Below are 23488 nucleotides of genomic sequence, written 5' to 3'. Positions count from 1 at the left end.
AAGTGATATTATAATTAGAATCTTATGGTTTTCAAAAATAGTTTTATTTTATTAGACAATAGTGCTTAATTTTGAATCCTTTTGACTGTTCAGATTTCTGTATAATATGACCTAAAATATGGTCTATTTTCCACATAGTTCCAACACTAGAAAAGAGCACCCAGTTAAACAATTGTGTCAAAAACATATTTGTCCATTTGTTTATTGAGGGAAATGATCCAAAGCTACATTTGCGTGTAGCAAAAGTGAAACTTTGCTTTAATTGGTGTGCGTTCATTGGGCCGCAATAACTAAAACTAAATATTTCTGATAATGTTTCAAATATTTATTTATTTCCAATCTTTATTATTTTTATAATAACTCAAGCACACCCATATCCTCCTATTTTCCCCAGAACACCAAACTTGTGAGTTGCATTGGGTTGAGAGACAGTGACTAATCCAAGGTCACCCAGTCGGCTTTCGTGCCTAAGGCAGGACTAGAACTCACAATCTCCTAGTATCTAGCCTAGTGTCTTAACCACTATACCAATTTGGCTTTCTACATATTTGATCAATCCTGCACATAATTTGGAGAATTTAGCTCAATCTTATGGAACAGCTTTAACAAAGAAATGTTGGTGGGCTTCCTTTCATAAAATGCTATAGTACCTTCCAAAACACTTCTATAGGACTTCGATTTAGCTATTCCAAAACATTAACTTTCTTCTGCTTTAACCATTTTTTTTAATGATACAGCTTGTGTATTTTGTATTGTTATCTTGCTGCATGACCCACTTTCTCTTGAGCTTCAGTTCACAGACAAATACCTTGACATTTTCCTGTAAAATTTGCTGCTACAATTCATATCTTGTAGTTTCATCAATGATGGCAATCTGTCCTGGTCCAGAGTCAGCAAGCCAACCCCAAACCATGATAAGCCATCATTTTTTATAGATAGAATAAAGTTCTTATGCTGGGATACAGTGTTTGCCTTTCCCCAGTATAACATTTTTTAGTCCGTTTTGGTCTCATCCATTCACAGAACATTCTTCCAATAGTCGTCTGGCTTATCCATGTGGTTTTTTGCAAACTACGCAGGCAGCAGTGTTTTTTGGGGAGTAATGGTTTTCTCCTTACAACTCTGCTGCACCACACCTTTGTTGTTCAATGTTCTTTTGATAGTGGCGTCATGAGTCTGATATTAAGCAATACAAAACAGACCTTTAGTTCCTTAGATATTACTATAGGTTTCTTTGAGACCTCTCAAAGTATGACATGCCTTGCTCTTGATGTGATTTTGATTGGTCAGCCTTCCTGAGAAAGATAATAGTGGTATTAATAATTACCTCCAATAATCTGCCTAACAGTGAACTGGTGGAGTACAATTTTTTGGTAACCTTCTCTGGCCTGGTAAGCATTAACAACTGTTTTTCAGACTGCCCTCAAAAATCTCCTTCGTTTCATCCATAATACATTATCACATACAGTAGCTGTGTGATAAAGATTAATCTTTGATAGTTGAATATTCTGAATTCCACTTTTTTAAATAAGTGTAGAACTTCCCACATTCACATCTAGTTATCATCCCATTGATTAAAATTCCTGACTCTAATTTTCCCTTCAAATGAATCCTACGTACATACACCTTACATACAAATATATAGCTTTGGAACATTTTCCTAAATAAATAAATGAACAATTATGTTTTTGATTCATTTGTTTAATTGAGTTATCCTTCTCTAATTTTAGGACTTGTGTAGAGGACAGATCATGTTTTGGTCATATCTATACAGACAATTGAACATTCAAATATTGACCAACTTTTAAGCACCGTTATATATTACATGAAAATAGAGAAATTTCTGTATTAAATCCCAGTTTTTCATTTGTTTTATATTCTAATTGCTGGTTTGATGTGAAGGTAGCAATCAATATATCTAATATTCTAAAAGAACAAAGAATAGATTTTTACAATTATAATTAAAACAACCATATTGTCAGCAATCAAAATAATAAGGCATTTTGCTCTATGCACAGGAAATACAGCTTCTTCAAATTCTTCAAAATCACAGCTTCTTGAAGCCTGTTTTCCTCACTAGCTCTTGGAAAGAATTGTAGCCTTCTTTCTGATCCATTTGAGATTATGGAATAATCTCTGATGTGTTTTAAACTCTGAAAGAAAAGGTGGAGTGTAAATGAAACTAATTGATAACAAAAAGCAATAGTTACAATATTCACAATGTAGGAGCCCTTAAATTTTGTTTTGCCATGCATAAAGACTTTCTGACAATCCCAAGAAAAGAATGTAAATTATTGTATTCTTTAATAACTATTGTTACTTAAACCACCACATGAATTTCACTTCATTCCATGAAAGTAGACAATTTTATTTTATTTCACTTAATTGTAAGTAAATTGTAAGAAACTTTCATATTGCGTTCTTCACTGCTAGCAAATTCATTGCTAGCAAATTATTTTCTCTTTTTGAGATTCTGAATCTACATATAAACTCTTAGAATTTTGAAAAATAAGGCTGGTTTTCTACTTACTAGAATATATCTGATGGGAGTGGGGACTATCCTAGTTTTCTTAACACTACCAGTAAGGACTTTGATGTAGTAATACAGATTTCAGCTTAATACTGCAAGCTGTCCATTCCCTAAACATTAACAAAAACAACTGACATATGCAACTGAAGTAGACCGTAAGTTACTTTTCATAAGTAATACTGCAAGCTGTCCATTCCCTAAACATTAACAAAAACAACTGACATATGCAACTGAAGTAGACCGTAAGTTACTTTTCATACAATAATTTGATGCCAAGGGCAGGGAACATCATACATTGAAGTAAGCTCATTATTTTCATGTGCAATGAAACCTTTTTGTGATAGCTTAGTACATATGTCTATTGGATTGTTGGATTGGAGAGAAAACAGTATCAGTTATAACAGTCTTAGTTTGGGAATGGATATAGGCTTTCCTACTTCAGGTGCTGCTGTTTCTTGGTCATCCTGACCTTGTTCCAACATAAGTACTACTATAGCAATGCATAAGATTCAGAGGGACCATAGTGGAAACTATGAATGTGAATATTTGCATGAATGTGCTGGACTTTGAAAAGGGAGCTTAATAGTGATCTAGATTCAAATTGCCACCTTGCCATGGACATGTTCACTGGGTGGCATTGGGCCAGCCATTTTCTCTCAGAATAACCTAATAGTCAGGCTTGTTGTGACAAAGTAAGAAACTACCTCTGTGCAAAACAGACTTGAGGTCTTACAAAAAGATACAGTCTAAATACAGTAACAAATAAATGTGTGTTCACTGTGCTTAAGAGAGTGGTGGGTTTGGGGGAGTGTTTGGGTTTAAGTGTACATATACAACTGATTAACTCTGAATTAAATAAATATATATGGGCACGATTTTGAATGAATGTGTAAGAGTTTGTGTGATCTTTCATGTACATGCCTTTGATATTTATTGTGTTGTCAATGTTTTAGATCATTTCAACTCTTCTGCCCATTTTTAAATACACTGAGGCAACTGTTTATATACCCAGGCATTTCTTTACATAACCCCACCTACATTTTGAGCACTGTCATTCACATGTCTCTAAAAGCAAGCCTAGCTTTTAGTTCAGGAAAAGTTGTGCATCCTTTCTCTAGTCCCAAAAGCTAAAAGGATAAGAGGCTATAAGAGGCTCACTTTTCTTGCCTTGCTCCACTTGGGAAGAAACTCAGCAAAAGCTGCTGCTTCAGCAAGTACACTGTCCTAACGTACACAGATGACAGATTCATTATTTATTTAGAATATTCTAAAATGCTCAGTAGTTATTTGTTTTTAATGCATATTTTATTATATATTGTTAACAAAACAAGTGAATAGAGAGCTTAGCTTCTGTTTTGGGGTTTACATTAATAGAGTAAATTTAAAAAGGGACTTGATATTGTAATTTTAAGAACCTTGGTTCTCAGTGAGTTTAAAACCTGCTTGATTTCCCTTTAACCCAGGATGGCAATGATTATATTTTTCAAGATATATTTATGGTGCATGGCTTTTTTTTGAGATTGTATCTTACTAGGTAACCTATAGTTGGCATTATTTCATAGATGCCTATTTCAGCTTCATGAATATTTATTGGAATCAAGTTTTGTCTCCATTAGAATCTGAAAAATTACTGCTGTTGGGGAATATTTAAGATTTTTTACTGATTATCAGTTATTGCTACACTAATGTAAAGTTAAACCACACGATCATAATGATCATCTGAAGTTGGCAGTTGTTTACATGTAATCAAACATCTACATCCATCAAATATTGGGCAACAGCAAGTAAAATGTGAGCAATAAGGCAAGCTTAGTTAGAGATAAATGGTTTTTATACTTCCCCTGTAATTCTTTTGCTACTACAGGTCAAAAATTCTAAGGAATTTTATTTGGGCTAAAGGCAGCTGGAAATTATTGTGCATGACACTACAAAACTATTCTAAGTAAATCATTGTGTGAAAGGATACTATTAACCCATCAGGAGATCAGCATTCTACAAAGCTGGCAAGGTAGTGACTAACAGGATAACATAACATTATTGTAGGGTCTTTCCAAATGACTTTTTTAGCACAGCTAATTGCACAGTTGTTGCGCATGATCCTGACATGTTTCTCAAGGTTGCGCTTTTTCAGTGATCTCTCATTTTCTCAGTTTGCAAGATACAGTATTTCGTGCTGAGAAAACAATATTTTTCCTCACCTAGTTTAGTTGTAACTACTCTGAAGAGTGACATTATAGTCATACAATGGTGAGAAATTTATAACAAGCATGATGGTGAACATTCTCATAACCTGTTCCCAATTTACGTGATGTGGATCCTTTCTGTAATCCAGTACTAAGAATTCCAACTTCTGTTCATTGATAAATGATTGGCATAGGATCATTTATTAATTAGCATTCCAAATTATCATTAGTGACAATTTCTATAACTTAAAAAGAAAAATCTATCAAGGTTTTCATTGAGGAGTGATTCATTATTTAAAGAATTTCAAGACTAGTATTATCACTGAGGACTATGAAATACCTTCCTGAAGGCAACAGATTTAGAATTTTATGAAAAGATTGCACGTTGTTGATTTTTTGATTTATTGGAACCGGGATATGAGAGAGAATATTTGGATGATTTGGACTACAGATTACCTTCAGATGAAGGTAGATAGTATGAATTGAAGAAAGTCAGTGGTAGAAAATCAAGATAAGCCAGTTAAAATTACAATAAATGTTTCATTTTTATTGGCAAAAATTAGTAAAATTCTTTATCGTTTTGTTATTTGAAAGGTTTTTTTTTTTCAGATTTCCATTCTGAGATTAAAAACATACTATTTTTATACAATCAAGAATAAATATTGAATTACCTTGAAAAAATATAACTTTTTTAACATTTGAGAATAGTTCATAATACTATTTATAACTCTAAGGGTGATTTCATGCGCTTTTCCAAGCTGCTTAGATCAGAATTTTCAAACATTTGAAGACTTTTTAAAATTCCATATAAACTTGCATATGATGCCAATTTTATCCATGGTTGAAAACTTGGGATCAGTGTAATATTCAGACTATCAATATTTATCTTTGTTAAAATGAGTGTTTAAAATCTGTCTTCACAAAAGTACATACTGTATTGATTTCCTGTTTTGAGCTTCCCCAAAGACGGAGCACTGACCGCAATCGTGCACGGCTTTGGTTCGTGCTTTGGCGTCAGAGAGCCCCAATCCTTTGGATTCGGGGCAGAAGCTACCTTGTAGGGTGGCGGAGGAAGGGGAGACCATCAGCTGGGTAGAGGGGAGTCGCAAATCCCCTCCCCAGCTTGGCAATTGCTCCCTCCCGAAGACGCCTGAAGCGGTGGTCTAAAATGGCCACCCTGAAGGGGAAGATTAGACTGGAATAAGATTGTGCAGGAGAGAGAGAAAGAAGTGAACAGCAGGAGGAATGGGACAATATAATCAAATGGAAGATACCCCCACGATTAACATTTCAAAGAATCTTTAAGAAAGGATCTAAGCGATGAAGAGAAAGAGAGAAAAAAAGGTGTGAATTGCTTTTGATAGCATCAGGGCTTCGAAACCGCAAAAGGTAGAAGCTGGAGAAGGAACTATATAATCAACTTTGATTTTATATTGGCACTAATAAAGCTGAACTATACACTGTTAAAGAGGAAATTTAATATCAACGGGATTTGATCTTTTTCTTGTTGGAAAATTGTGGTTTAATAATAATAGAGAATAGAATAATAGAGAAGAAAAAAGAAAAGAGGGGGTGAAGACTTAGCATAATAAAGAGTGCCATCTCATTTAAACTCAACTTGTTTTTCTTTTAAAAAACTCTTGTTTCTTGAAATTGCATGGAAATTGATACAATAAAGCAAGAACTTTGAAAAATTGAAACATTGTAACAAAGAAAGAATTAGGAAGATTCTGCCTTTGGATTAGTTGCTGATTCTGACATGAATTTGGCACTGGATTAGCGGAGACTTAAAAACTTGAGAGGAAGAAAAGTTGACTGTTGGAAATAAACTTTAAAGATACTATTTGGATTAAATTGCGAATCAGAAAGTTGTAAAAGGGCGATTTCTCTTCTGGCATTAAAAATGGAACTCAGAAAAACGAAAGAAACACTACATTGCTGGGTTTTGCCTTAAAATTTATTGAAAATGCGACAGCAGAATATGAACAACAAAGACAAAAGTCAGAGAGGAGGTGGAGCAAATCATAGAAGAGACCATCTTCTATGTGATCATCGAGAACCAAGAACTCTTGAAAGAAAGAAGAAAAGAGTTGGAAATAAATACAGGAGATTTAAGAAATTAAATAAAAAGGGGAATATCCGAAAAATTAAAAAAGGGAAAAAGAGTCAGCAGAAATTCAAAGGGTGAAAGGAAACTATAAATAGAGAGAGGGATAAAAACTGGAGTGAAAGAACAAAGGAGAAAAGACAGGGGGAAAGAAGGGACAAGAAACAGGATTTGGAAACAAAGAAATATGGGAATTGTAAAAAATGGGGAAATCCTTAATTGGACACAGAGATAATGGGTGATTATTATATAAAAAGGGGATTCTGCAAGGTATTGAGGGGTAATATAAATAAATTTATAGTTACGAAATAGGGACATATAGACTGACAAGATGGAAAAACAGAATTGTTATTTTTTGGATAATGGAATCTAATGCTCTTCCTCTTTATGTAGAGAGATAATTGTAACAAATAATGGAATAAGTATATTAGATATATTGAAATATTTTTAAGATTGGAATGTTGGTTTTTTTTGGTTTAAAAATGAATGGAATAATTAATGAAATATATGTATTAAATATATGGAAATAAATGAAATGATATAGGAGCAGGGCTGAAATTGAATTAACTTTAGGGCTATTGTTTTACTGTTTGAATGAGTAGATTAATATGTCCTTTTGGGGGGGGGAATTTAATGAAATTTAAAAGGAGAAAAATCATGCAGAATCTGATTTATATATGCTATGTAGTTTTAAAGGGATTATTAAGTTTAATGTTTTAGGTAATGTTAAATGTTTTAACGAGATTTTAAAGGGATGAAAATAAATGAATTTATAACTTAGAGGTGGCGCACTTATATTGAGATTTCAGGGGGAAACCAATTTATAGAAGAAGTATCTTTTTTTAATTAGAATTTAAGATGAAATATACAAATGTGACAGTTAAATGTACTAAAGTATAATGATTATGAAGTTATCATAAGTGAATTAAATAATGAGATAAATATTTGGAATAATACAATAAAATAGAAAATGTATAAAAGCACTGTTAAGATAAGGAATTGGATATAAAAATTGAATATGTAACCATGGTCATATTTGTATGTATATGTGAAACCTGTAATCATGCTGTTCACTAAAAAGAGACGTTAAAATATGGAAAACTGAATAAAACTTGTTTTATATATATATATATATATATATATATATATATATATATATATATATATATATATATATATATATATATATATATATATACATACATATATATATATATATATATATATATATACTGTATTATAGAAGGAAGGTATGTACTGTAGTAGCCCTAATATTCTTCACTTAGAAGTTTACATTCTATGTGAACATTAGTCCACAAAATTTTAAGTGATGAGGGTTTTTTTTCAATACTGTCAATGTTGTGTCTGTGGGAGATTACTTATTTATTTATTTGATTGTTATCCTGTCTTTGTTACTTTATAAAATACTTATTTGATTAAAGAACTTGAATTTAATTCTAATTACCAAACCTTCTATCACCCCAAACGTATCTTTTAGATCTTGGGAACAGTTCACATAAGACCACTTATTCGTGTGAACAGCATTGTTGTTTTGCAAAATGAATCTTAAGAAACAGTGGCTTATATTACATATACGTTCCTTTCAGTTGATTACCCCCAGTGTATAAAATATATACACTATTTAACTATGGAGACATACGGATAATGCCTGAAAGTCTTAATGATTGCTTTTTTTACCTGAAATTTCAATAGGTCTGTATTTAGAGATGTCTGCATGGTTTTCTCCATTCAGTTCCTATCCAAAGCATCAGAAGAAGTTTTGAAGACTTAAAAAAGTATAGGTAGAAAGAGATTGCTTTTCAGTTATGTATAGTTCAGTTTTGCTGTGATAAATTATAGGGGTTCTCATAATATAATATAATATGTTAATAATATAATAGGGTTAATAAATAATATAATAAGTTTCATAGCAAACATTATTTGGAAGGGAAGTTTTGAAGTAAAAGACTTAAAGAGTCTTTTGTCCAAACATATAATACCTATGACTCTGTACTGTGATTGAGTACGGTCTCATATAAATCAATAAGTAACCAAATATGGGTAGCAATAAAGGACATAGTTGGTAACTCATCTTCAAATCATAACTTCTCTTCCCTACTGTGTCAACATGAGCACTCAAGGACAGAGCAAAGTCAAAGATTACTTACAACCTGCAGATTGATGCTGAAGACATGCACCAGATAGAGCACCCCAAACCACCATACAACCGTTATCAGAAATGTCTCAATTAAATTTCAATTGGTTAGGCCACTCTAGAAAGGCAGTTTGTTATTTGAAACAAATACCATGTTCTGGATCTCTGTTCTCGTAGCTTTGGCAGCTCTAAACTCCAGCTCTTCCTACCTAATGCCAAATTAACCTGCAATAAACTTCCCTCATCCATTACTTGATTGTGGAGGAGAGGGATGATCTTGCTTGCATCACCAAAACCTGGCTGGACATGGGGGAGGGTCCTCTCTCAAAAATGTGCCCTCTAGGTTACAGGTATAGCACAATTCCACACATTTGTGTAACCACAAATGGTGGTTACAAATCCATAGCAGGGATACCAGAATGGGTCTAATCTAATCCTGGAATAACCTTTAAAAGAGCTGTCACAGGCATTGAAAGGTGTGCGATCCTCTGTGAGATTGAGCCATATAAATCAATTGGGACTGCTGTTTATTTATCTTTCTCTTTAGTGTTTAGTGGCATCCTGCCCAAGCTCCTTAACTATGTTGCTATGTTTGCAGTGGAGTTCCCCAGGCTAATAGTCCTGGGGGACTTCAACTAGAGATGGCTTAGAAGTTTATGGCCAACATAGCTACCATCGACAAAATCCAACTTCTTGAATACTCAGCCCACAGTGGAGTTCACATATTAAATCTAGTCTTGTAGCATTGTGATCTGGGCTCAGGGTATATTAAATTCAGTCCCTTGCCATGGGCATAGTATGGACATAGCTTATAGCTTCTCGGCTTTGAAATTCTCCATGTCTGTCTGTCTATCTCTTTCTATCTCTCTGTGTCTGTCTCTCTGTGTCTGTCTGTCTCTGTCTCTCTGTCTCTCTCCCTTTCTCTCTCTCTCTCTCTCACACACACACACACACACACACACACACACACACCATTGCAGGAAAATGAGGCCATTGATTAGCCTGCCTGGGCAACTGATAACTGATGGATCCAATTGACTATCAGAAGGAAGATTTTCTAAAATCTCTGGGGCACAGTTTGGTTGAGACTTTAATTGCAACTTGAAATGAGATGTGACAAGCATCCTATGCAAACAATGAAGCAACTTCACTTTTCCAGTCATATTCTGTCCGCAGATAGCTGGCTGGCATTGCTATTTAGTGTCCAGGGCCCTTCTGGGTAAGGAGAGGTCAAGGAAGCCTTCCAAGTCTGCTTTAAAGAATATTCTTATGTCTGTCAAATAAAGTTGCTCAAGTTGATTGTTGACTGGGTAACCCCTGTAGAGGTTATTACTCCTATAGAGGTTATTACCCCATAGAGTAATTACTCCTGAAAAAATAAACAGATCCTGGGGGGGGGGGGACTGTGTGTTTTGCCACCTATGTTCTGGACCCATGACCTTTTTGGTTGATCGAGCTTCCTAGGAAGTGGTATGCAGTTGAGCTGGAACAATGCTTAATGCCTCATTTTGAGAATGAGTGGTGTTACCTACCTTGAAGTATGCAGTGATATGGCCTCTCCTCATGAGGCTATCCTTGGACTTGACCATGTTGGACAACCTTTGCTCAGTCTCCAACCTTTCCATTTTAGAGATGATTACTGAGAAGGTGGTGGGCTCTCAAGTCCTGGATGAAGTGGATTATATAGACCATTTTCAGTTAGGTTCTAGGCCAGATTACAAGACTGAGAAAGCATTGGCTGACTTTGTGGATGACCTGTAGAGGGCTCAAGATGTGGGTGATGCATCCATATTAGCCTTTCTAGATCTCTCAGCAGCATACTGTATGATCAACCATGGTATTCTTTTAAACCTGCTTCACGTTTGGGAGTTGGGAAGTATTATTTTGCAACCATATTAAAAAAGAATTCACTTCTGAATTTAAAACAGAAAGTGTTCACAGTAAGTGTTTTTCCTGTGATGTTATGACTTCACCATAAGAGAATAATTTGCCATCACAGAAGTTTACAATTAATGTGCCAAGTATAAATACTAAATTGAATTAATTATGAAAGGGCATACTTACAAGAAAGGATAGGCATGCATAATATTGCTGATTTAAAAGAACAAAAATTAAAGCACGGTTTATGGTTTATAGTCATTCCTAGTGATGAACTTCCAGGATCTAAGAACATCTATGTATTCTTTATTTATATAAATTAAACTGCAGATTTGATTGCGCTATGTCCTTTTTGTTAGTTTTCTATATTTAAATTAAAGTTATTAAATTCAGGAGAGTCTGTTTTCTTTCCAGTTTACGTGTAAATCTAGATATGGGCAAAGCAGCATATGGTTGGATGATTATGAAGGACGATAATATACCTGGAACAGTTGTCAGGACAAGTACCATACCTGAAGAATTAGGACGCCTTGTATATCTACTGACAGATAAAACAGGTACATCTTAGAAATGTATTTTATGGATGAAGTTTATTCAGAAAATTACTAGTGTCAATGTATATTAACCTGTATACCTTGATTAGGTGCTTCAATCTAATTGTCAAATTAGTTCCTCTTAACACTACTGTTTTTGGTACATTTAGGTGATTAATTGTGCAAAAACATAATATGGAATTTAACCAACCAGAATGTCTCTGTAGATAGAAAATAGCAGCATATGTGCAAATTACAAGATTGTGCTCAAAATGAAAGTAATGTGTAGGATTTTAAGCCAAAATTTCCAAAGCTGTTAGTTATCACTATTTGGTATCTGGACTCATAGAAATAAAATAGGAGAGGCAAGAAAAAAGTTGCAATGGATACCATTAAGTATTGGATCCATTAGTATTTCCACATAGTTTCAAAGATACTTGAATTATGCCATAACATATCTAATTTCCCCATTAAAACCTGGTTGCTTAATTTCAAAAGCTATGATTCTTTCAGCTATTTCTATGAATGGTCTCTTGATAGGTTTATACCTTCTTACCACATACCACGTGGGGGCCTGCCTGTGTTGAAAATTTTAAAAGAATAAAGTACAAGCTTACAAATATCTCACTGTGGCTCTAGTTTCTCTTGAAATGATTAAGAATTATTTGTAAAGTCTGAAGTGCATTACATTACTAACATAATTGCAAGGTAGTCCTTTGTATGATTGTAAATTGGGTTTGTGCTTCATCAATAAGCTTTTTGACAAGAAGCGTCCATCACTGTGGCTCTCTCATTTGCCAGAGCAGAATAGAAAATGAAGTATCCCAATGATTGCATTATAGTTTCCTTATTGTGGGACAAGAAAGCAATGTGGTATAATTAGGTTTGATTGGAGTGCATGTTTCCGGTAAGATCTGAAATTAATGATGTTGCTATAGTGACACATCTGCGGCCACCAGTGCGTGAAACATAAAGTAATTCATTCGACAAGAGAAGACATCTGTTAACCGCAAGGATGCAGAGCATATTGACACTGACCAGAAATACTAGACGTTATGTGATAAATGAACAAATGATGCTTAAACAGGAGGACAGATAATTTGTACTTAATCTGCTGGGAGAACTTTAATCTTCTCACTGGCTGCATTTGACAATACCATTGTTTAAAGAACAATGCTGCAGAGAACTCATAAATTTTAAAACTTAACTCAGGGTGCAGCCTATTAAAGCAATACATTAATTCCTTTGTTAGAGAGTTTTTATCTTCATGTAGAACAAAGCCATTACTAAAAACACCCACTAAAACAACAGGTTCTTTAGGACTCACATTTTAATTATAGCATCCATTACCCAAAGTGCCAGGTTGTTTGGACTTGAATCACATATAAGTTTGACAGAAAGGCGTCATCCATTATTGGGGGAATGCTGTTTCCAGTGTTTTCCAAGGGCAGCTGAGCATGACATTTCAGTCTCTCTAGGGCATGAAAGTTCCTACAACAAAGAAAAAAACAAAGATACTTGGCAATATTTATTTAATGTTTTTGACATCTAGAGTGTGATACTCCAACTTCCCTGCCCTTCCTGACAGCAACCATAGTATTCAATTATAACAAATAAAAACCATCTTCCAAGCACAGTTATTTACTAATGCATATGCGCGCATTTGAGTGCTGTAATTAACATTTTAGCGGCTGTGTGGACCAAATGAGATACTTAACACATGTAATAGTTGAACAGATGCATAGAGTAATGGAATTCATAATCTACTGGGGAAGCCCTGTAATAAGAAATAATGTGTTAACACTGGAGGTTTGTGTTTAAAATTTATCTACAGTTAACATATGTTAAGCATTGCATGGCAAAAATAGGAACGTCCTTTCATGAAATTAATGCAGATGGTGAGCTTAGTATTTTGGATATCCAAATATATTTTCTTATAATTATCCATATTTTGGGATATGTTTGTAATATCAACTTCTTCCATTTATGCATATGCAGTAAGTGGAAATCTGGGTAAAATCTTCTTTGCCAATTGTAAAACTCTCCCAGAAGAAATCTAACTGGGCCATTGTATTTTTGTTTAATTTTAATTTTAATTTTATTATGATTTCTGGGTGTTTTTAAAAGTCTTAGTTATGCCCATTGTCATTAAATAGTGTGTATACATTTATATATTCATTAGATTTTTGCCCACCTTTATTATTTTATAAGTAACTCAAGGCAACAAAAATACTTAATATTCCTTCCTCCCATTTTCTCCACAACTCCTCTGTGAGGTGTGAGAGATTGGCCCAAAATCACCCAGCTGGCTTTCAGGCTAAGGCAGGACTAGAACTCAAGTTTTTAAAATAGTGCCTTAACTACTACACCAAGCTCTCAATTTTTGTTCAGTTTTCTAAAATTGCACCTAATTTTAGAGCTCTGGACTATTGTATAGTGTTCATTCTTGGGCAAAGGACAACTCAGAAATTTTTAAATATATTTCTTTTTTATTTAAATAAATAAAAGTTTACCATAATTTCTTTAGCTTATTATCTAGATCAATGCCAGGCTACTTCATTTATGTTAAACCCTATTTTTTGGTGAACTCTTGAATGGCTTCTGGTACACACATCATCAGTCTCTTTCCTCATTTTTCTTTAATAATGGGTAATGTTGCATACAGTATGTTCTCATATTCTTATGTAAAATACATTTACATGTAAAATATGTAAATGTTGGAAGAACATTTTATGAGAAAGATTCAGTATTAGACTTAGACTTTAAATTCTAGTCCCTTGTAAGATTCTTTGCTTGATAACTATATTCCATAATTTCTAAGGCCATATGAGAATGGATTTATCAATTTCAGCAGTATGGCCGCACGGGGATCTATTTTGTCATTATTGCTTCAAGTCCAAAATGTATTCAAATAAAGAGAGGCATGTTAGGACCAAGATCTGCTGGCCCTTCTTAAAATGCAATTCTTTCACATCGATACACTAAAATGATACATGGAAGTCCCCTAGGACTCATTTAAATCCTTATTTATTAAAGATTCCTATACATATTGCATTCTTCATCTGGATGCCATTAAATGTTTCTTTCTATGAATTGGATGAGTACTTATATTTCCACATATGGAACTATCAAATATAGTGGCTGATGCACTTTGCAAGGAACTTCAGTTTTCTTCATTTTTCACAACAAATTACGGAGACCACCTTCAGAGCTTGGTAATTGTTGTCCTAATCAAATAAAAAGCCAAGTCAATATTACCATTTAAATTAGACATAGCAAATTTCAGATCTAAATTTAAGCTACCAGATTTCCTTATAAGGCCATAAAAATCTTATGGAAACATTTTTGAAATATTTTATCTTCTTGTATAGATTCACAAAAATTCCTTATCCTTCTTTTAGCATAGCGACCATGTATTTGGGAGACAATTTACATTTTCTAGCCTCTTCTCATTTGCAATTCCATTCTGTCTTACTTTCATCAGATCCAAGATCTCTAAAATCTCTATATATTTTTTCCTGTGTTTAATGATACAATTGTGGGCAAAATTATTTAATGCAGGGGTCGCCAACCTTTTGGACCTCAGGGACCACCAGCCTCATTATTTTAAATCCCACAGACCAGAGACCCTGGGAAAATCCCCCCAAAAGTCTGCAGGAAAATTCCCCACCCTGTTTTCATACCGATCGATCATTCTTTATTTGGGTTCGCAGGATACTATATTCAGCTCCGTTCTCAGTGGGAGAGATAGAGAGACTTTTGGCTTCATGCAAGGAAAGCAGCAGAAGTAGCAGAAGTCTTTATTTCTCTCCCCCAAACTCCACCAGAAATGAGTCTTTGTGAGACTTGTCGCACCAGCGCAGCCTCTTGGAGCAGGATGCCTTGCAGGGTCCCAAAGACTCATTTCTGGCAGAGTTTGGGGGAGAGAAAGAAAGACTTTTGCTCTTTCCTTGCGTACGGTAAAAAGCAGAAGAAGAAAGAAGCAAAAGAAGCAACCTGGTGACCAGGCAAGTTCCCCCCTCTGCCTTTTCCCCCCTTCCTCACTACCTTGTATTGTTTGCAACACAAGGGACGTAAGCCTTGTGTTCCTACAGGCCATGTGGGCGGCGTAGCCTTGTGTTCCCGTGCAGCCGGGATTAATTGCTTTGGGGGTAACATTTTTCTGCGGACCACCAGAATTTTCTCATGGATCACCAGTGGTCCCCGGCCCACTGGTTGGTGACCACTGCTATAGAGAACATGTTTAATAAATAGCAATTTAGAAATCTTTCTTATTAAAGTTTCTGGAATTCACTACTTATCATAAACAAAATTAAAACATTAGAAAAATTCCAAAAACCGATTTTAAAATGATACAGAAAATTAAACTATAACTTTTGTGATTAACAGCATATGTGATAAAAGAACTGTTCTGGAGCTTACAAGCTGGTGTTTATAACTTTTCCTCTGTTGAGAAAATCTACATACATTTGCCTCAAGGGGGAAAGATATCAAAGGCCCATTTTTATCATCACAGGAACAATGTTGGGAAGTTATTCTGAGGAGTTTTTTTTCACAGGTGAACTATATTTTGTTACTTGAAATATCTAACAAAAGAGTCCTATTCTCTGATTTATTTTCGGTTCCTTTTTACCAACTAAATTTATCACTGCTAGCAGTAGGCAAAATGCTTCAAATGTAGAAACATTTTCTGCTCAAAACAGCTGGCTCAAATCTGAAATGGGTTGTCTCAATCATTTTGGAAATGCTCAAAGCAGCTCTATTTCAGGCGCAATTCTGGAATAACCCATTTTGAAACCAACTCGAAACGTTGTGTTTCAGGCTCGAATTTTAACATTTCAAATTTATTTTGCATATCCTTATTTTTACCTTCCATCTTGCCCAAGAAATGTTTGGCATTCACATCTGTTGGTGAAATTTATTTTAAGAGATTGGTTGGTTGATTGGTTGGTTGATTAGTTGGATTAAACCATTTATAGGCTGCCCCACTCCTAGTGACTCAATGACATATAAAGATACCCATGCCATTCCCAATTAATTGTATGTGTGCAAACTCTACATTTTTCAGTACATGATGACTTTTTAATAACTTTCACTTAAGCTTGGTGAGTTTGTAAATTATTTACTTTGCACTCTGACCCAGCACATGATATAAAATATACTAAATATTGCTTTTGCTTTTAATTAAGTCAAAACTTGTTATTTTCCAGTTATTTTCTTTTATTCAATAGATGATAACAAATACATTTTCTATATTTGTTTTTGGACATGTTAACTTTATCTATGTAACTTATGATTTTTGTTAAAGTGAATTACATTCTCAACATTTATCCCACTGATTGCTGCTGCCCTCAAGTTACGTTGCACATTGGAGAGAAAACTCTTTTCTTGATCTTACTACCTTTTCATAAGTGATATGGGTCCCTTACAAAACAGTATATGTAACATAAATATTTCCTTTTGTCCACCCTTCCACATTTTTCAGATTATCCTTTTACAGGTAATTCTAAACTTATGACCACAATCGCAACTGAACTTCCATCAGCAAGCAATGCAATTATAAAGTGGGTCTCACCTGATTTTATGACCTTTTTTTACCTTAGTCATTAAACAATCACATAGTCTTTAAGCGAATCTGGCTTCCCCCATTGTCTTTGCTTCTTAGAAGCCCACTAGGAACATCCTGGGTCAGATGATCACTAGCTAATGGTGATCATGTGACCCAGGATGTTGCAACTGTTGTAAATCCATTCCAGTTGCGAAGCACCCAAATTTTGATGTTATGACTGCAGGGACTGTCCTAAGTGCAAGAACCTGTTGTAGGTCACTGTAAGTTTGAACGATTATTAAACAAATGGCTATGAATCTAGAACTACCTATATATGAGTGGAATAATATTTCCTTTGTCTGTTGAAACATACTACAAGATTCTATACTGCTTAATGTAATTAACACCAGCACTACTGCAACGGGTTTACATCTGTCTGGGGACAGCCTGAATTCAGCAAAGGTAAATGAAATATGAGCAACCACAGTCTTACAGACCAGTTTGGATCTCCAGCCATAGTCATCCACACAAGACAAGAGTGGTAAATGGCAAAATGTGCATTGCAATTTATTATGCAAATCACTTGACTGCAAGGGACATTATTAAAAAAAAAAAAAAGACTAGGGTTTGCATTCTGACTTTGGAACACATATTAACCAGATTAGAAATTTTTTCTTCTTATTACAATACTGCTTCTACCAAATTCTTACTATACTAATGTATATAATTGCATGGAGATGAAGTAAAATAAACACCTATTTGTATCTTTTATTTTCAAGTAGTTATGACATATATTCCTCCTTCCCTATTGCAGCTGTTCCATTTCATCTGGCTGTTTCTGCAATCCAACCAGAAGAAATACTGTGTGGGTTGGTATTTGCCCTGCTCTTTGAAGCATAAACATAAAAAATATTTTTCTTCTCAACTATTTTTCCTAAAGCACAACAGAAATTGAATAAATTCATTCTCAAAAATGTTAACATTTATGACAAGAAGGGAGTGGAACAGTTTCTAGATTTAAGACAATTAGTACTTGGCACTGACGATTTTCCTGACTGAAAATCAACCCTGACTGTTCTTTGGAAGGACAGATACTGAAGCTGAAGCTCAAATACTTTGGTCAACACTTACATTATTGGCACAATGAACAGAATTTGGACAAACTCTGGGAAACAGTGGAGGATGGGGGCCCTGGAATGATATGGTCCATGGGGTTGTGAAGAGTTAGACACAACTTAGCTACTGAACAACGACAACTGATAATTTTAAAAAGAAAGACTCAAGCAGAATTATCTCAGTTGACACATCCATTCCTGCGGAAGGAAAATACGATGTTTGCCCTAAAATAAGGAAACTAGATTATGCAATTGTGTACTTTGGGGTATCTATATAGCTTGGCTTTTTCTTTAACAGTCCTTTTCAGCGAGTGTCATTTTATGTGAAATTAAATAATATTACTACTACTCAATCTGATCTGCCCATTTATGCTTCTTTCTTTAAGCATGATGTATTCCTTGGGCCTAACTGTGTCCTGTTCTACCCAAACGCAGGAATAATTATGCCCACTTAAAAGAATAAAAACCCCAAGCAAAACGGATGTTGGAGGCTATCCTTTGGAACTTTGGGGTGGGATCTGACCTTGGAAAACATCTAGGTTTGCCAGAGATAATTAAAAAAAATAGTTTGTGAGCCAAGGCTGCTGTTTCAGCCTTCTGCAACCCTAAAATAATAATATTTCTCCTTTAATTTAATATAACGTTCTACCTTGATTTTAAATAATGTTTTAAATGTTAACGTTCGTTCCATTGAGAAATCCAGCCCATTTCTGAAAAGTACAATTCAAGCACAATTAAAAAATCCTTGTTTTTAACCTGTATTTGTTTTTCAGTTCTGAAATCTGCATATCCCGGTTTAAATCACCTAATAAGACCCCATTTATGCTTTCTAAGGAGGTTGGATTCACATGTTGTTAAAACAGGTCTATTTAATCATAATAAGGTCACACATCTAAAAATAGTGTGGTGATACTATAAAAATGATAATATATTCTGGGGTGTGGTAAAATAAGAGTAATTTTAATATCCCCATTGTCCCAAAAAATAGGTGTTACCCTTTTCTGAGTCTTAATTATTATGTATATAAACTTGCTTGACTGAATTAACAAATGAATCTGTCCATTGATAACTTCTTGACTCTGCCTTATCATCACACCCTATATCATCCACTCTTCAATTAAAGCTTTCTTGGAATCAAGGATGTCACTGTTGACAGTGGTGAACATAATGTCACTCCTTGACTGACACCCTATAGTTTCTTACAGATCGGAAGTAATACTAAAAGCATACTATTTGTGTTGATTCTGAAATTCAAGGTTTGGTACCAATTAACAGGCTAAATTTGTTGAAATGGGAAGTAGTTATAATTTTCAATTGCCTGCTAGAGGTAGCATGCTATCTGCTTTACCACATGGTTTTTTAAAACATGTTTCCCCAAATAATAGTCTATTTTTTTTCTAAAGGAATACAGTTCATAACTAAATAACTTTTTTCTGCACTTCTTATTAATATTCACATGGTATATTAATAGTACTGAAAGGCTATAAATCAGGCGCATAAGGAAGCTTAAATAAAAAATATATATCCCATTTTAAAGCAGAGTATATAGAATGGCATGGAAGGAAGCTTCTATTAGAACAGAGGGCCTTTTTGATAGAAGGAATGTTTGTCATCATGTCATGTCCTATCATGTTACATATCAGTCATTAAAACTGAGTGCCTTAACATTTCAATTACTGCAAATCCTTTCAATAAAATATTAGTACTATCTTGCATTTCTTAGAGGACTACAATATACCCTAACCCTACTATTTGTGAGTTTGTTGTAGACTTCTTGTAACAACTTGAGTACCAAAATAGTATTAATGACTAGGTTTTGGACTGGTCTAACATATATCAGGAACATTGTAGTAACAAAAACAAGATTAGGTGATATTACATTGAGAATTGAAATAGATTTCGTCAATATTGCTTATCATAAAGTAGCAATGTGCAAAATATATTGAATGTGGTTTATCTTAAATTCAAAATGTCTCCCTGTGTGCAAATAAATTTCAAAATATGAAATAGTATGAAACAGACTTATTTGATCATTGGGGAGGGTTTTCAATTTGAAATCACTTCTCCAAACATTTATTTAACAAAAGAAAGGACATAATTTGGATGCAGTGGGCTGAATTTACTTTTGCATTCGTAAATATTAAAGTCCATTGTTTCCAAACCAGAGCAAGATGTGTTATGTACATCAATTTATATAATTAAAATTGTGCAATAGCAATATGTTTATATAGTTATGCCAGCATTCATTATATGCATAATTAGGTAATTGGCATTTGGGCATTGTTGATGTTGGTTCATGTCATTTGTGCAATTTTATTTAATGGAAATTCAGAAGTGAGTTTTTCCTTTTTTATTGAACTGTGATTTACACTATCAAGTAACATAAACCAAAGATGTATAGAAAAATAATAAGCAAAAATAAGCATTCATATTTACCATATATGTAAAAGTTGCCAATATAATATCTTTTGCAATTAAGATAAAATACAAAGTCCAGCCAAACTGATAGAATTGTGATTCCTGACCCTGGTGCTTCATTTAACATTATGATATTTTTCTAACATGGCAAATGAACATGCTTGTTAATCCACCTCTCAATTTTAAATTATCCATAATGTTAGGCAATTATAGTTTTAACTGCTATGAATAATAGGTTCCTTGTTTTTAAGCTTGAGGTTTGATCCCATGAATAAGTACAGTAACCACATCTCTTTGAAGCATTCAATTCTTTGCTTAGTAATGATGCTTATCACCAATTTCATGCCAAAAGAGTATCACTTGATCACATGACCACCACAAATGAAGTAAAAATATGAAAAGCTGTTCCATTTCTGGAAATTCAGGGTTAATGGGCAATAGCCAACTCGGTTGTTAAAGTGTGATTTTCGTTTAGCATGTGTTATCAATAGCTGTCGAGTTGCATATTATTCCTGTGACATTCTAGAAAGCAAAAATAGAAGCTCTGCAATCCTCTTTATTTTCAAGAATGCTTCTGGTTGTAAGCATTCATTATTTGGATGTATGCCTACATGCAAAGGGGGGAAAAGGGCATGCTGGATTGATTGGAAGAAAACAACCTGTGTGGGATTAACCTTACATTCATTCCTGTGTGCTGGAGAACCCCAGAATCAACTTTCAGAACTTTCCTACTAGCCCAAAAGAGTTATGTGCTATATTAGTATAGTATATAAGGTCAGAAATATACAGACCATTAGAGATCTTTGTAACCCCCTTGAGAATGCTAGCATTTGATTCTACGGTATGTTCCAAAGATGACTGTAATTCCACAATTTTGTATATATTTGGATTATGCAGTATATCTTACATATAAGTAGGTCAAATGGATTTATTATAACTTACAACACAAATAATATTTTCATCATAAAACTTATAGTTGCATGTATTCAATGTTTGTACTGCAGGTACACTGACCCAGAATGAGATGATATTTAAGCGCCTCCACCTAGGTACTGTTTCATATGGAACAGACACAATGGATGAAATTCAAAATCACATTATCAATTCCTATTCCCAGGTATTTAGTTTTTATTCTTACTTTCCTTACCATAAGTTATTTTTTTTAATAAAGCCCAATACAAGAAAAGCTAGAGTACAGGTAGTCCTTGACTCACAAATTTGTTTCGCAACCATTTGAAGTTAGAGCGGCATTGAAAAAAGTGACTTGGCAACTGCAGCATTCTGAGCACATGTGATCTTCCCAGATGGCTTCTGACAAGCAGAGTTAATCAGGGAAGCCAGATTTGCTTAGTGACCATGTGATTCACTTAACAAATGCAACAAAATTGACACAACTCACTTAACATCCACTTTACCTAGCAATGAAAATTCTGGTTGCAATTGTGGTTGCAAGTCAAAGACTACCCTATACTGTAAAATAATCTCAGTGCAGTTGATATTTATTTATTTTGTAAATTATACATTTGATTACATGATGAAAAATATTTCAAATCTATGTGAACTTACCTACATGAGAGATTTAGCCTGTATTAGTTCTTACAGATAAAATTTCAGCTTCACATTTGAATAAAGGATAAAACAATAACAAAGTTGCCTCGGAAAGAATAGGACTGCATAAGAATAACAAAACTATTTTGTCTGTTTTCACTGTAAAGATCTGAAAAGAGACTGTGCCTCTTAGAAAACAACCAGTGGCGACAGCTCGTGTGTTTGTGCCTCATCACATTTTTTGTCAATCTGAACTGATATACTATTAATCAAAGGTCATCAAATGGAGTTGATAAAGTCAATTTTGCCTCTGGAGCATGCAGTATGTTCTTGCCTCTGAGTGGCATGAAATGTTCACTAAACCCTGCACTTGTGTAATTTAAATGTCTTGCTGTTTGCCTGGACAAGATAGAAACCAAGCAATAGAGTGAAGCAGGGCAAAGGAGACTTCCCCAAAATAATGCATCGTATCATATAGATGGAGCTTATTCATTGTAAGACCTCTTCATCCTCATATTCTATCTGTCCATCGCATGCTACGATTTATCAAAGTATAGTAAACAACATTGTTTCAAGATGCCAATGCATGCTTATAAATATAAGGATATTAATAACCCCAAATTATTAAAAATAATTATAAATGGGTTAGCATTCACATTCTGTACAACAAACACATCTATATGTGAAAGACCAGTTGCCTGTAATATGATTCAACACTTGCAATATTTTTAATACTTATATAATATAATTTACTCCATCTCTCTTAGATCACAATATATAGTTACAAAACTATGAAAGTATAAGAGACAAAGAGAAGCTACTTAATGGAGAATGAAGTACAAAGTCTATTTAATTTATACAATACATTCCCATTATAAACATAGCACTTTCAAGTGAGAATACCACAACAGTGATGGAGAATCCAATATTCTTACTAAATAGTAAAGCATTTTTAAAGGAGAGATAATTTTCTGCACTTAAGTAAATTATTTTATTAAATATCCCAATAATAAATTCATTTTTGTCACTTGTTATAAATTGGGGGGAAATAATCTTCTATAAAAAATAAATAGCTGCTTAATAGTTGCTTCTAAAAGCAACTGTTCTATATTTATTTCCTTAAGCAATAACTATTAATGCAACCAGTTATACAGTAGTTCTTGTATGGTATTGATTTTTCTCCCTTGTATGTGTTCAGTTTTATTAAGATGACAATAGTCAAGTAGGTCCCATCTACTGAAGCACACAAATCTATTATAACCTGATTATATTTCCCCACTGGAAGCATTTTGTGATAGAGGGCATAATCTTTAATGGAATTTGTGTGAAATTAAATTACACAAGCATCAATAAACATAACATAATTCAGAAGGAGTAAATCTGCTTAATTTATTAGTAGTTGCAATGGCATCAGTGTTAGTAGATTGCAACGGCAAAGATTTAAAGCAGATGATCAAAAACGTAAACCTTTTA

General features: G+C 34.1%; 1 protein-coding gene across 4 annotated transcripts in view; it reads left to right on the top strand.

The window, feature by feature from the left end:
• Positions 1–23488, top strand: part of ATP9B (ATPase phospholipid transporting 9B) — a 153029-nt gene that overhangs the window by 90077 nt on the left and 39464 nt on the right. For all 4 annotated transcript variants that reach the window (XM_087961446.1, XM_026669929.2, XM_026669928.2 and 1 more), the window contains exons 13-14: positions 11268–11410; positions 21472–21584. In XM_087961446.1, coding sequence (XP_087817572.1) covers positions 11268–11410; positions 21472–21584 — 256 coding nt within the window. The remainder of the gene's footprint in view (positions 1–11267; positions 11411–21471; positions 21585–23488) is intronic.

This window comes from Notechis scutatus, chromosome 3 (assembly GCF_049901735.1).
Source record: "Notechis scutatus isolate UNSWTSFEM ecotype Mainland chromosome 3, rNotScu1.2, whole genome shotgun sequence".
Taxonomy (NCBI): domain Eukaryota; kingdom Metazoa; phylum Chordata; class Lepidosauria; order Squamata; family Elapidae; genus Notechis; species Notechis scutatus.
This window is presented reverse-complemented; position numbering and strand designations above follow the sequence as displayed.